The sequence below is a fragment of the Calliphora vicina genome, chromosome 1 (assembly GCF_958450345.1).
Source record: "Calliphora vicina chromosome 1, idCalVici1.1, whole genome shotgun sequence".
NCBI classification, from domain to species: Eukaryota; Metazoa; Arthropoda; class Insecta; order Diptera; family Calliphoridae; genus Calliphora; species Calliphora vicina.
Window position 1 is genome coordinate 118,874,758 of NC_088780.1, and position 15,944 is coordinate 118,890,701.

Sequence of the window (15,944 nt, forward strand, 5' to 3'; positions counted from 1 at the left end):
TATCATTATGTTGTGTTTTACTATCTCTAATGTGTTTCGTAGAAGTGTATTTTTTGAGTTATTTTTTTGTTTCCTTTCCGCTGTTAATTGAATAATTTTGACACACAAAATGTCTGTCTTCATAATTTTTGTTTTATCTTTTGGGGTATTCTTTTTACTAAAACAAAAACTATTAATTTTTTCCAAAAAAATTTTAACAATTTTTAATTAAGATGAAAATGTCTTATAGGAACTATATTTATATTGGCATGTTCAAATAAGGCGTGTCTCTAATTCCAAAAAATAAACTACAGTCAAAGAAATAATTATGTAAGGGGAAATTTATAAATTAACAATTGCTATTGCCTTGTTATTCGATTTTTAAATTGTAATTATTAAACTGCTTATTGTTAAAAATCAAAAAATATATAGAGAAGTTTTTCTAAATTTGGCAAAAACTAAAATTAGCTGTTTGAAGGGAAACATAGACTTATACAAAAATTATAGCTCCCAGAATGATTATTTATTATATAAGTGGATTGATGATGACGACCAGGGCACTTTATTCAAGACAAAAGCTTGTAAAAGCTTTGACATATTTTACAAGTTTTTAGAAAAAAAAATAATATTTTTGGTTGAACCTTGCATATGTATATCGCACATCGCACAGTGGCACCTGTAGAGCAAGTGAGGTTGCAAAAATCCAACCTTAAAAATATTGAATAAACCTATTTTACAGGAAACTGTCCAACGATTGCAAATATGCTACTTTTATTAAAATCATATTTTTGGTTTAGAAGATATAGATCTTCAAGGTTGATTGATTTTCAGTGTTCAAAAAAACAGACAATTTTTATGTAATTTGTTCAGCTTCAGATACAATATCTCGAAAACTAAGTAACGGATCGTCATTATTTTTGATTCCGTTGATAGATCTATTTATTAAAAAAAATAATAACAAAATTGTACTCTTTCTTGGTGTTTGTCCGGATAAATCGATATTTACTAACTATCCGTTTGTTCAATATTTCTCAACTGTGATGGAAAATAAAAAAAACTATAAATTTCTATATTTTCAAAATAAGTTCTTTGATTATTCCTTTACGTAATGCAAACATTTTCAGCTGCCCTTCCTTGCCCCATTTTATGCTAGAGGTAAAATTTAAAAAAAAATTACATTGTTCCAACAATGTGTTGCATACATTTTTGGGAAATTTATGACATATAACCGCGAAAACCCATTAGATTTACTTTATTTTACGGATTATATATAAAAAATCAAAAATTTTAAAACAATATTTAATTTTACTTCCCATAAAATTGATTTTTCCACAAATTTCAGCTTGGCTAAACCATAAGTAGGCACCTAAAAGGTGTAGAACTCTTTCCAAACACTCCTTTCATAGCTTGATCATTTATCTATCATGTGCTTTTTAAATATTTTGATTAACTCATTTGGTTCAAACGTTATGATTTTTGAAACGAAAAAACTCAAATTGCGCCACTGTGCATCGTCTATAATTTCTTTAAAGTATTTTTACCCATAACCAGGCATCGAATTTGGATCCTTGTGAAACTTAAAAAAGATTTAGCTATGTCCGTCAGTTTATCTGTCTTAAAAGTAAACAAATAAACGAGCTATATTTGGCTGTATCGAATCTTATATATCCATAACAAAATTATGCTTTAAAATAAAATTTTTAAATCTTTTTAGCTAAACTAAATTAAAAAAAAGTTTCTAAATTTGTTTCCTTTCCCAATTTCTAAAAATTAATTAAATCCTCAACTTTTGGATTTCTCCCCTGGCATGTATCAAAAAGCGGCTTCGCTCATTAAAGATTTATAGCATGTGTCTCCTCTGTGTAGAAATTATGAACCAAAATGTGTTTATGGTATGTTTTTACATAATATTACTTATATGTAAAGCAAAGTAGAAAATATATAAAAAAACATGATTCATTTTGGTGCATAACTTCTTAACTAAAATAGTGTCCAAGTGCGTTGACATTTCAACAATTTTCCAAAAAAAACAAGTAAAGTATAGTCGGTCAAGCCCGACCATATGATACCCTACACAAATCTAAATATGGACCAATCGCCATAAAATTAGGTGGCATGACTTCTGTGTATATAAAAGCTATTTGTGTTGAATTTTGTTTGAATACCAACTTTTTTAAGAAATCTACACTCATTAAAACGATTTTCGGAAATGTCCATTATATGGGAGCTATTACTAATTATGGACCGATCGTTATAAAATTTAGTGACATGACTTTTGTATATATATAAATTATTTGTGTTGAGTTTTATAAGAATACCAATATTTTTAAAGAAATTTATGCTAATTAAAGTGATTTTCGGAAGTGGGTCTATATGATAGCTATGACTAATTGTCGACCGATCATCACAAAATTTGGTGAGGCGAGTTTGACTTATATAAAACTTATTATTGTAGAATTTGGTTTGGATATATATATATCTGAGGTATTTATGAGAGCTTAACTATTTTCAGATAGGGCAATCGTATGGGGGCTAGAAGAAATAATGGACCGATTCTAACCAAATTCAATATGCTTCGTCCTTGGGGCAATGGAAGAGCTTGTACCAAATTTTGTCGAATTATCTTTTAAATTGCGACCTTTAGTTTAATTACAAGGTTTACATGGACGGTCGGACGGACATCCTAAATCGACTCAGAAAGTGATCCTGAGTAGATTGATATACTTTAAGGTGGGTGTTGGGACAATATTTAGGCATGTTACAAACATCAGCACTAACCCAATATACCCTCCTCACTATGGTGGTGTAAGGTATAATAAAGATATCTTTATAAATTTATTTTTATGTTTTTCAGTTTTGTGTTAACACTTGATTTTAAACCTCTTGGTCATAATCATCAGAAATTTATGCTCAATCGCGCTAACCACTAAGCAATGTATTGTACTTTTATAAACTTTACTATTTAATTGTTTTATTTCGTTATCAACCACTTAATGTGAACATCGAACTAGCGATTTTGTTGGCGAAAGGTAATGCTGACAATTAACACCGCCTGCATAACTTTAGATTAATTCTATGATCGAAAGTAGCGATAAATATTCAAAGTTGCTAATTTCACATTGTAACTTAGACAGATTCAACAATATTCTGAAAGTTATTTTTCATTTTATTAGCAACCAGTTGTTTTGATCTTTAATGCATTTTAAACTCTGGGTTTTTATATATCTTTTTTTTTTATAAGTAACAGCCTATTTCTAAATTATTGCCATTATTATACATATAAACAAATCTATATACTTTTTGTTTTCATTTATATTTTGTGTGATTTTTAGGGTAACTATCTAAGCAGAAAAGATCCCTATTTTTATGATATACTACAAAAATAATACTATAATTTTAAAGTTAGTGGTAAAACATTAATCTGGTAAAACATATAACTCAATCTTCAAAGTGTCGTTTGAACAAACCATAAAGTTCAATTAGATAATGGACAAATAATTACAATATAAATAATAAATACATTTTATTTTCCAACGAAACACTTAATTTTTTATAGCCAATATTTTAATAGTGCTTTTTAGGAATTACTATTGCAAGTTGCTCCAGCAGTTTGTTTTTAAAAACATTTTTAAAATTCCCTGCTTAGATATGTTATAAATGATGTGAAATTCTTTAAATTTGTCTAGTCTTGGTTACATTGGTTTATTTATAATTATATATGTATGTATATTCATTAATTAACATTTTTCTAAAACATTTCATAAATTTTTCTTTTTTGATGCTATTTTATATAGCAGTTTTCTAAAATACATTAATATATAGTTAGTATATTTATAATGGTTAATTTATTTGCAATAATAACATACAATAATTTATATATAATAGGTATATATTTCTTTTTTTAAATTATTTTAACTAATTGTTGTATAATTTTTCTAAAATTCATAAGGTACATTTTATGATATGTATTGTTTTGTGGTTTTATTATTATTATAGTTTGTTTATAATACCAATTTGTGTTTTGAATAGTTCTTACTATTTTTTTTGTTGGTTGTAGTAATAATAACAATACTAAGGTTTATGTAAGTATTTTATTTAATTTTGCAATAAATCCCTCATTATGTCTAGAGAATCTTGTAGGGATTTGGCATAACGTGAAGCACTGGTATCTTCACATGAATAAAATGCTGAAACGCAGAAGACAATTTCATCAGGATGTGGATTGTATGAACAACCATAACCTTTTGGAGTTACCGGTCCGTAGCCCATAAAACTATCGGTACTACAAGCCACCTAAGAGGGTTGCAATATAGTTTTGGTTTTTTTTTAAAGTTATTTAGTTATTTTGAAATTTACATTTATATAGACTTACAAGGTGCATTATAGGTTTCATTTCATTATTTTGCTCTCAGTGCAGGGTGTATGAGATTTGGCAATACATATTTTTTTGTGAGGTAATTTTTTTTTTAATTAAGTGCTTAAAATGTGCTTATACAAGATATTTAGTGCTGATAAACTGTAATGAATGTGATAAACTAAACGTACAATAAAAATTGAGACAAAAATACAGAGCTTTAATAATAAAAGTAACAAATTTAAGTTTAAATGAAAAAAAAAACATATATGATACAAGTAAGAGTGCTATTATATACCCTTTACAAAGTATACTTTAAGATTTAATCATTATCTTAAAAATGTTGACAAACAATTATTATATTTATGCCCAGCCCATTGTGGACTCGGATCCACCATGATGCATTTGATATGCGTATTGTCTATTTGCATGACTTAGTAAAATAAATCGTTTTAAACCGTATTTTTTCTGATCCATTGACCAATATTCGGTCAACAAATCTAGATAGTCGTGGTTTTTTTGTTTATATCTCAGCCATTTGTGGGCCGATTTTCCAGCCGAACCATGACCATATTGAAGTAGCAATCATGTGTTTAAGATATTTGGCAGTTTCGGAAAGTTGATTTCAAAGGGCTCATGGACGCACATAGCTATATCAACTCTGCTATCTATAAGAATCCATAATAAATATATTTTTTCGGAATGGCAAATTTTATACAAATATTTAATTTTCTAAAATACATCGTTTTTAGACGGCTGACGCTATAGTTTTATGTTTTAAACCTGAACAGAATATTGAATCGTTTGGCCGGCCTGAGTCCAGATAAGTTACACTATTGTCGAGAAATTAATTCTTTTTCTAGCGTATTTTCGCGATATGCCAAACAAAGGTTATGGTCATATGAAAGAACGTCGGGCCTGAATGAAAAACTTTTTAAATCGTTATATGTAGGCCAAACTAAATATTAAACCAAATTATATTAAGAAGTAAAATTTTTACGTTAGTTTTGGGAGAAATTTTAAACATTTGGAGTGGCACTTGGCAGCTTAATTTCTCTAATTTATATAATTTTGCATCATTTGTTACAATGTTTTCATGCATAGTGAAGTAATTTGTTTACTTTGAACATTTTAGGTAATCTTGCGAAGAGATAGTTTTAACTTTTTTAAATATCTCTTTAGGAAGTAATCAGAAGTAATCTATTGCAGAGTCATTTGTCACTTAATGCCCCTTTCAAATTCCGAAAGAAATCTTTTTTAAATTTCTTGGTTTCATTTAACTTTAGGAACCTATCATGTTACTCTACGAATCATTTATTATTGGGTCTGTTGTCATTTTACTATATTTTATTTGTCAGTTCTAAAATTTAAATGACTACTATGTACCCATTATTGGACTGTACCTTTGTAGCTTGTATCAGATTGTTTTAATTATTTACTCTGGCTATTATAGGCATCAATTAGTTTTTTCCTTGGATAATAACTGCACATAGAAAACAGATAAGTTGTGGCAACCTAATTTGTTTCCAATCGAATGATTCTGCCTTAGTGATTTTCGGTTAATCGAAACAAATTAATCGGTTTATTTGTTATTTGAAAATCGGTAATTTTAAATTATTCGAACAGTTAACCGTCCAAACGGTTAATCGATTGAACACCCTAATAGCTACTCAAGTAATTACTTAGGGAGTAAGTAAGTAATGTTGCTAGTTGATGAATTTATTAGCCTATACTTGCAAGACGATTTTAAAATATGTCTGTCATTGCTAATATGTTAGGGATCTCAGGTAAGAGAATTGTCATACGTTAACTAATTTGGACCGGCAACCAGAACGCCTCTTTGTAATCCACTTGCTGAAGGCGATTTTAAAACGCGTTTGTCATTGCTATGTCGTCAATTGTCAACCATTTACTACTACTTTCGCTCTACATGAAGGTCAGAGGTCTCATCGTGCATATCGCATAACCTGTACTGTTTTGTCCCAACACTATCCAATGCAAATTAGTGGAACATAAGACTGCAATATTTGGCAAATAGTCCCTAAGTATTCTCAAATCTCTCTTTTAGGAGTTGCTCTTGCTAGCTTAATTTGGATTTTATAACGAATATTTCGAAATGTTTCCAACTAATGCTAACCTATGGATTGTTAATATTTAGATTAAAAGTTCAATGTCAAATTTGGCGCTTGTACACTTTGGGCTAATGTATTTGTGCTGTATATAATCGGGGAAGCTTTGTTTTTTTTATTTTTACAGACATCTAATACAGATTACAATACGCTTGGATAATATACATAGGATCCTTATGCTATGTTCTCACGGCAATGCTATTCGTAATTCGCTCTCTCATTCGTAATTCACTCTAAAATTACGAACTAAATTAGATACCTCGCAAGAGCAAATTACCTCATTTGAAGGTAATTTAAATTGACATACCCTGCGAATTACGAACAAATTATTGTCTTCTCCAACATAGTGTTACATGCAATTGTTGTGCTCTTTGGTGAATATGTGCAATTATTATTGTTAAAACATAATAAAAGAACATCTATATACCTGGCTGGTTGATAAAAGGAAACACTGTGATATTTGATATGATTCCTCCGTAAACAATTCATGCAATTCTCCAGTTACTTCGCGGCTAGCTTCTCGCAGACCCAGTAGTGGTATGTCAATGCCATTGCCCAGAATATTTTGAACCATCACTTCCGTTTGGCGGGCTACCGCACAACGGAATAATTCACGTAAGTGGTCTTTCTAAAAGTGACAAAATGATTAGTAATGTGTTTATAAATAAATTATTATATAATAATTTGTTACATACACTGTATATGCTAAATTTAACTTTACGTGGATCGTCTTCATCTTCACGATCACTTTCTAAAGCGACATTGGGTCCTTCATCCTGGCACATAGCTTTTGCCCATTCTAAGGCTTCAGTGCTGGCGCTGCGTATACAATCGACACGACCCAATAGAAAACGTCTAGTCGAAGCACTCTCATAGGTGGCTACCAAATGACCATATAATCTAGTAATAAACAGATCAAATCTTTAGATATCTAACACATAAACAAATTGTAAGTTAATACTTACTTAAAATAGGCCAATTGCAGAGATAATTGTATGTAGGCATCTGGACTAACTTGGCAAGCTTTGATGAAATTCTTACCATAGCCCTTATAACGATAAACATAAAAGTCCAAATTATCAATGGCTCTGTTGAAATAAGAAATTTATTGTAGGGAACTTTTTGAATACATTGATATAAACTCACCTATCGACTGTTTGACAGGCTCGACCGAAACGTCTTTGTATTTCTGGAGCTATTTCCCATTCCAAACGTTCGGGTGGTGGCAAATGATGTTGTAGCACACCATTGTCATCCGAGGGACTTTCTAAAATCTTCTTATAGATCTTTTCTAGCAACTGCACCACTGCTATACCCTCCGAGGTGGAATGTTCATAGCACAGACCCCAGGTGCCATCAGTGCAAATTATTATTTGCATGGTCTTATCAAACCAACGATTGCCGGAATTATACTCACTACCACCGCCATGTATCATCTCATGAGCCATATTTGTTTCATCCCTCTGGCCAGAAAAGTGCACTGGCGGTGTGGCCCCAGTAAAACCGCGTGCATTGAATGTCAGTGGCAACGGTTCATCCAGACACAACACAATCAAAGCGGTCTCTATCAATTCGATGTTACGATGATTATGCTCCTCCAACTGTAAGGTAGCACGATCCTCAGCCCATTGTGTGCGTGGCTCGGCCGTTAGTAGACCTATAGGTGGTGGCTTTGAGGGCAAACAGGGAGCATCACTTAGCACATAGAGAATTTGGGAAGCAATTTCACTCTCCGACAGTTTGCCACGATCACGAGCTTTCAGTAGAATGCAATACATTTGATTGCGACACAACACAATGACATGCTCGTCATCGGTTTTGTGCTTTGGCAAATACTGGGAATCACGTTGTAAACCAGGCCGGCGACATGAGCCCAGCAAGCGATAATACTGAGCCATACACAAAGGTTGATTCTTCTCACGCGATGTAGCACGTTCCTGTGGTAAACTTCCACTATCGAGCATTTCCTTGTGCACCATAATGCCATCTAAAATACGTGCCGCAAATCGGGCAACATCATGTACCGTGGTGAAACGTTGCGGCGGTAAGACCATACCAGGATTCGAATTAATTGGCAAGGACAAACGTATATCCATGTACATGTCATTCAGCCAATAGTGGTAGGCCTGAAAAGAAATTGGAGAAAATCATAAATTAATTAATGATTTTGGGGGTTTTTTAAAATTTAAAAAACAAGATCAATTTCGTTCCCAGTTGATAATTTCCAAACATTTTTCTTATTATTGGGAGAATCCATATCAAAACGGACAGAAAACTGCTATTTTCGGATTTGACATCTTCGATTTTAATGAAATTTACCACACATATTACGGTTCCACAGGGTTCCTCAAATCAATGACTTTTTCATCGGAAACCCTTTCCGTTTCAAAAATATCGCGACTTGAAAATTTAAAAGAATTTTAAAATTGTCTAAAATTATATACACGTAATTGCCAATACCATTGAAACTACTCAAAGTCCAACATAATTTTTGATTCCATTTTAAAAGCAAAGATATTGTCCTGAAAATGGTGTGAATAAAATTATTTACTTCTAAAGGTCAATTTTCGGAGTAGAAAGTTCGCGGTGTTAAAAATTAAAAAAAAACATGGTATGAGGACACATAAACTCTCTATTATATTCGTGCAAAATAATATCCATGGAGACTCGATTAGTTCAGGAGTTACAATGAAAAACGTTTTTTCATAAAAATTTAAGCAAATAGAAATCAGAACACAATTGAATCAATTTCAATTTATATGGTAAAATACAGGTGCTTAAATTCTTTTAATAACATTTTTCTTTCTAACTCGTGAACTAATCGAGTCTCCATCGAATATAGTAGAGAGTTATTAATTTTCAACAACGCGATCTTTGATATATTTTACATTACATTAAATATATACTCCGACCTTTTGGAAGTGAATAAATTCACATAATTTTAAAGACAATTGGTCAATTCACAAGGGCTCTTATCATGTCATATTGTCATAATGTCCTAATATTTCACAATGGTTTTTATTGCTTTTCAAGCTAAATCTGCCCTAAAATAATACTACTCTGTATGCTATGTTAATTGTGTTATCGTAACCAACCAGCATAGACCTGCGCCGAATACCTAAGAGTCGGTTAAGCCGAGCCGCCGACTCGTGATATATTAGGACATTATGACAATATGACTGATAAGAGACCTTGTGAATTGACCAAATATATTTGGCTTTAAAATGGAGTCATAAATTATGCTGGTCTTTGAGTAGTTTTAGAGTTTTGGGCAATTATGTGTACATAATTTTAGACAATTTTAACAAACTTTTCAATTTTCAAATCGCGATATTTTTACATCGGAATGAGTTTCCATTGATAAAGTCACTGATATGAGGAACATATTGGATATATTATGTATGTGGTAAATTTCATTAAAATCGGATATGGTAAATCCGACTGCTGTCCGCTTTCAAATGGATCTTCCCTATTGTGTTTTTCGAAATTTTAGATATTTATAAGGAGAAGTAAGTACATAAACAATATATTAGTCAATATACTTAGTTCAAATTACACAAACATAATTTCTTCACTAATCGTAAAAATGGTATTTTCGGGAATTAGAGAATTAGACTAGTAGATCAGAGAACATTTTAGGCCAGTAGTTTGGTGCGACCCTAATGTAATTATCTATTAAATAATTGAACAATTTTATAATGATTTTATAGGCTGTTAATTGAATATGCATGTATATTTTCTATAGCAATAAATCACCATTAAAATAAGTTTTTTCAACATTGTCAAATTACATGAATATCAATAATGAAACGAAAAAACATACATATATATTTGTAATAAACTTAATATCATATTACAGTATTAAATTGATAATAAAGAACAAACAAATATGTACATATGTTTTTGATGCTTGTACTTTTGTATTTATACTATATTCGGCTGGGTCGAATATATAACCTACTACCATTGTTGGCAGTTTTGTCGAAAATGGAAAACAACAGTTTTGACAAACTAGATCCTACATAAAAAAACGAATTCTAAACTATTGATTCGAGTTATTTTAAGTTTGGACCATCAATTACATAGAATAGTGATCATTTTCCAAAATCTCCGAATTTTTATGAAGGCAGATAAATAGGTTTCTAAGGTCCAATTAGGACCTATAGATTAATAGTAAACCTGGAACGGGTTGAATAAAGCTTTAAGAACTCATTTGTGTTCTAAGGAGATATAGGGATAGTAAAATTCAATGTTAAAAAAAAACTTTAAGGTCAAAGTCAAATTCCTAAATAAAACAAAAGATCACAACAGTTTCCAAAAGCTCTTAAATTCCGGGTTGGCTACCGCTTCAAAATCATAATTTGTATAATTTTGACAACGGTAGCATTTTAGCAGTAACGGTAATTGGTATTATTTTGGTAACTTTTGAAATATAAGTTGACAAGGGTAGTATTGTAATCCATTTTAACTTGAGTAGATTTCAGTAAACTCAATTATGGAACACAAATATTTTTATTTTCAACTAGTTATTTTAAATTATTTCGGTAGCGTTATTTTTCCGAAAACCGTAAACCATTTTTAGCTTGGCTCTGTTAATCGCCAAAATTTGTCAAATGCGGATTTAAGGGATTTAGGATTGAGCATCCATAACGTATCACTGTTGACTGTTTGGTGGAGATTTTTGGTGGGAGGCGTTATTCGATATTTATAGAGTTCACTCGGAGGACTTGTGTCCCTTAGACATTTTCACGGATGACTTTATTTAGTCTACGCTCTTGTAAAGCAGGACAGTCACAAAGAAGGTGTCAACATTAGTTACAACATGAGTAACTCATACTTTCCAATAGAACAGTGCTCAGTAATAATTACACGTAAGAAGTCTGATTGAGTTTCTGCCAAGAGACCAACGAGTCCTGGTCCTATCCTTTGCCAGAGTATTCTGGAAAGTACCAATTGAATTCCATCTCTCTCAAATTCGATATCGCCACTAAGGAAGTGTAAATATGTCCCATTGCGCATAAGTTATGTCAAGGGATGACTCGTTAGTTATGCACTCATCAGCGATTTCATTTCTTCGGATGACCTCATAATATAGAATCTATATTAACTCGACGTAGTGTTGTAGAAGTTGGGTCAGACATTTCCACCTGATTACATTGGAATTAAGAGCCTTGATGGACTCAAGACTGTCCAAATAGATACTAATAGTCGAATTTTCGGCATTTAATTCCCGGATTCTTCTCTCGGATGCATGGAAAACGGAGAAAGTTCATTAGAGAAAATACCTGAGCCCATTTCTGGTGCTCTTTCTTCCTAAGCTGGAAGATACATTACTGCATGAGACATTTCCTGATCACGAGAATTATGTGTTATTCCAACCTTGAGCTGTGTATTTAATAGGGAAGTCCAACGGGACTGGATTTTTTAATCCCGGGATTCTATAAATGTAAATCCCGCGATTCTGGGATTTTATTTTACATTAAAAATATAGATTTTTAGGCCCAAAAAATTCTGGTATTTTTGGGATCGGGATTTCGGTATTAATGATTCAATTAAGATGTCGTGAAATGAATCCCAAATAAAATATTTCATTACGAAATAACTCCCAATTAAATTTTTGTTGAGGGTCGTCCGGACTCAAATGTGTTCTCCTTTTGGATTTATCAAAAATATTTTTTGTAAGCATTAATAAATACATTGCTCCGAATTGTAAATTATTTCTCTAGTCTTTTTATTATTTATTATAAAACTTTTTATTATTTATTATAAAAATGAGAAATAACTCATTTTACCCTTTAGGAGTCATTTAATTTTTTCAAGTTGGGATTTAGTTAATTATCCTTTGGATTTATTTCATTTATGAGTTTCTTTATTGACAGATCTTAGTTATGAAGTGAACTTTATTGCAGGTTTGATTTATACCGCTTCCTTGTCATACCGCCATAGACTATTAATAGTTTTTGTTTTAATTTCATAAATGTACATAGATATAATGTACTTAATATACTTATGAATGTATATTAAAATTAGAGAAAACTTGTAAAAAGTTCAAAGAATTGATATCAAAAATATTTGTTCTGATAAAAATCAAAAACAATTGAATCTATTAAATTACGAAATGTCGAAATTTATTTTTATCAAAATGCATGTACAATGTTTATTTTTGGCCTTTTATCATTAACAAAAATCATTTATTTTTTGGGGAAACAAATAAAAATATTATAAATAATTAAAGAAACAATAACAATTTAGAAAAGGTATAAATATTGAAATTTATCACAAAATCAAAGTAGTTCATCATTTTCATCTTTTGCAAACGGATACGCAATACAAAAGAAATTTAAGATGAAAGGTAAAATAAAAATCAAATATAGGAAATATTGAAAATAATTATTTTATATTTAAAACATTTTTTACACAGCCGGACTTTTACTTGTCATATTCAGTCTTGTAGCTGTTGCTCAAGCCAAGAAATACGAACTGTCATGTTCGAAATCGGAACTTAGCATACGTTGGCCTAGCTATGAAAGCAACTCGGAATATTATATATGTCCTCGTTTATTTGGCAAACAAATGACTGTTACCTGTAATCCCGGTGAAGTGTTTACTTTCGCTTTGCAAATGTGTACCGCACCCAATCAATATATACCAGCTCCTGAGTTAAAGGCTTTGCCAACAGCTGCTCCTTTGGCCAGCAAACCCAATAAAGATGGCTATCTTACACCCTTGGAAATTCATAATATTCCCCATCCACCTGTAATGAACCCATTGAAACCTTCACCAGTAATTGATGCGCTTGCTCCACATCCCCAAATTATGCCATTTGAAATCCCCAAGGTTCCAGTGGCTGCTGTAGAAACACCCAAACACGAAGAAACCAAACCAGTCATAAAAGAAGAACCTGTCGTGACAGTTGTAGATGCTTCTCCCAAACCTTTGGCACCATTGCCCCCAACTCCTGCACCCACACCTCCAGTTGTTGAAAACGAGTCTAGCAAGAAACCAATTACCGCTTCTGGTAAAAAGCCCACCGCCAACAAAAAGAAGTCTTCGGCTAAGCCCAGCAAGAATGGCAAACAAAAGCCCAAAGCCAAAAAGTCTCCCAAGAAAATGGACAAAAAACCAAAAGCCCCAGCCAAGAAATCGCCAAAGCCAAAAGCTTAAGCTATTAGTATTACAATGAGTTCAATACATTTTTATTTCATGTTGTATCTTCTATAATATAAAATAAATACAAGCGGAGATAAGCTGTAATATTAACTGGAATACAATATATACTATATCTACTATATACATACAAGTACAAACATTATTGCTAAGAAAAATTTACTAAATTATTTCAATATACATATGTACATATCATTATGTAACTGATTGATAACAACATTTTAATTGATCAACAATTATTTTATAGAACTATTTTTAGCAGTTTTAATGATTTTAGATATGACCAACTCACCTTTAGGCATACATAACTGCAAACAATAATTCTATCAATTTAAAGCCTTAAATTCATGATGAATGGATGAATTTGTTTTTGTTTTACTGAACAAAATGTGTTGTGCAAAACATAAGTTCCCCTGAAGTTTCCAAATAACAATTTACTTCATTAAATTGTTAAAGGAATTCAAAATATCCTAATCATTATCCATTTAATTACACAAGTTTACAATGTTTTTAAATTTTAAGCCTTCGAAATTCGGGAAAAATATTGAAAAAATCCAGGAGATATTTATTAAGAAAGAAAATAAAATTGGATCAAAAATTAACAGTGTTATTTCAGTTCATAAAAATATTTTCATTTGTCTCCCTCACGACACTCCAACTATAGTCTCCTAGCATATGCTGGTCCCATACACCTTGATAATTCTGTTGAAATCCTGCACAGTGGGGTCGAAAAAAATGGTAATAAATCTGTATCTTTTAATCTATTGGTCCGCTTGCAAAATTTTGTACAATCACACCGTAAAGGGTGTTCAGAAAATTTGCGAACATCCTGTTAGAATACAGGGTGTCAAAGTTCACCCACTTTAGTTTGAAAAGCTTTGTAGATTTCGTAAGTTGTACAAATACGGACAGATTTTAAATTCATTTTCGCTATAAAGCTAATTGGAAAACAATTTTTTTTATTTATTTCACTAAGTTATATTTTATACTTTAAGAAGTTTGAATATTGAAATATTCATTCGCCAAATGTTTCTCTCAGTATACTAATGCCTTCCCATTGAGGCACGAACAAGTTAGTATAGCTCACCTTAGACTGTAACGTTCTGACTATATTTATTTGTGAATACATATGAACCAATTATTCCACCGGCCCTTAAACAGTGCGTTTTTATAACCTACACCACCATAGTGGGGAGGGTATATTTGTAACGCCGAAAAATATTATTATACCGATCGGTCGAAGCCTATTGATACTGGCTGAAATCGGTCCAATACTAAATGTAAATTAGTTTATTTATATTGTAAAATTACATATGTGATTATGACAAAATTTAATTCCAAACCAATATTTTAATAATTGGGGGATTCAAACGGTCTGCTATTAGGTCGTATTGTCATAATGTCGTAAAATATTTTTTTAGTTTAAACAAATTCTTGTTTATTTTATGACAAACCAATAAACATAGTTCTAAAAGTCTTATTAGTTTATAACTTTTTTGTTTGAAATTTATTTAAACTAAAAAAATATTTTATGACATTATGACAATACGACCTATTAGGAGACAGTTTGAATCCCCCAAATATGTATTAGAATATAACGTCACCTAAAATGGAAAATGTACATATTATCAAAAAATACGAAATTGTCTGTTTTATTGATTATGATTCAATACATCGTATTACATATGGGCAATTCCACGAGAATGACAACCATTAATAATTGGCAATAAGCGTTTAATCAAGAAAAGGAGCTGGATCTGTGATCACTCATATTTTAGACCAAAATTCGATTACTTATATAAAAACTCAAAATATGTATGTATGTACATTGATTTACATGTATACTGTTGTTGTAAGACTTAGGTTTTTGACAACAGATTTAGGTTCTTTGTCTCTCAGTAACACTTCTATGTATATTTCATTCTATGTTCATGAGATTCATTGTACATATCGAGCCATAACAGCCAAAAAGACGTAAGCGCCATGATTATGGATTTTCGTTTTTTGACAAAGATCGATAGTTCTCGATCAGTCGCATGATCTCACAAAATACCATCGCTGTATAATGTACCGTTATGATTTTATAGCAAAAACAATTTAGACGTAAGTACAATTTATTTTTTGTATACATATTTTGTGCCAACAAAGTGGCGCTTACGTCTTTATTCGTTTCACCAAATGAATTAAAATTAGTATTTTTACCAGTGTTTGTGCAATATGGAGTTGTGGCAACAAGTGGTAAGGCATTGTTTTATCTTCTATACACATTAGGGATATAACCAAATTTTGGCCCTAGCACCATGGCAAATGCTGTG

The 15,944-nt window shown here is 31.3% G+C and overlaps 2 protein-coding genes across 2 annotated transcripts in view; one reads left to right on the forward strand and one right to left on the reverse strand.

Moving 5' to 3' along the window:
* Positions 1-4,068: 4,068 nt before the first annotated feature.
* ChAT (Choline acetyltransferase) overlaps positions 4,069-15,944 on the reverse strand; it is a 115,795-nt gene continuing 103,919 nt past the window's right edge. The window contains exons 4-8 of the mRNA XM_065515635.1: positions 7,609-8,588; positions 7,428-7,550; positions 7,158-7,362; positions 6,890-7,090; positions 4,069-4,272 (exon numbers count right to left, since the gene is read on the reverse strand). Coding sequence (XP_065371707.1) covers positions 4,075-4,272; positions 6,890-7,090; positions 7,158-7,362; positions 7,428-7,550; positions 7,609-8,588 — 1,707 coding nt within the window. The 3' untranslated portion in view covers positions 4,069-4,074. The remainder of the gene's footprint in view (positions 4,273-6,889; positions 7,091-7,157; positions 7,363-7,427; positions 7,551-7,608; positions 8,589-15,944) is intronic.
* On the forward strand, positions 12,698-13,753 carry LOC135963682 (uncharacterized). Its single transcript, XM_065515633.1, has 2 exons — positions 12,698-12,814; positions 12,884-13,753. Exons 1-2 carry the CDS (start codon positions 12,808-12,810, stop codon positions 13,624-13,626), a joined length of 750 nt encoding a protein of 249 aa, XP_065371705.1. The 5' UTR covers positions 12,698-12,807; the 3' UTR covers positions 13,627-13,753.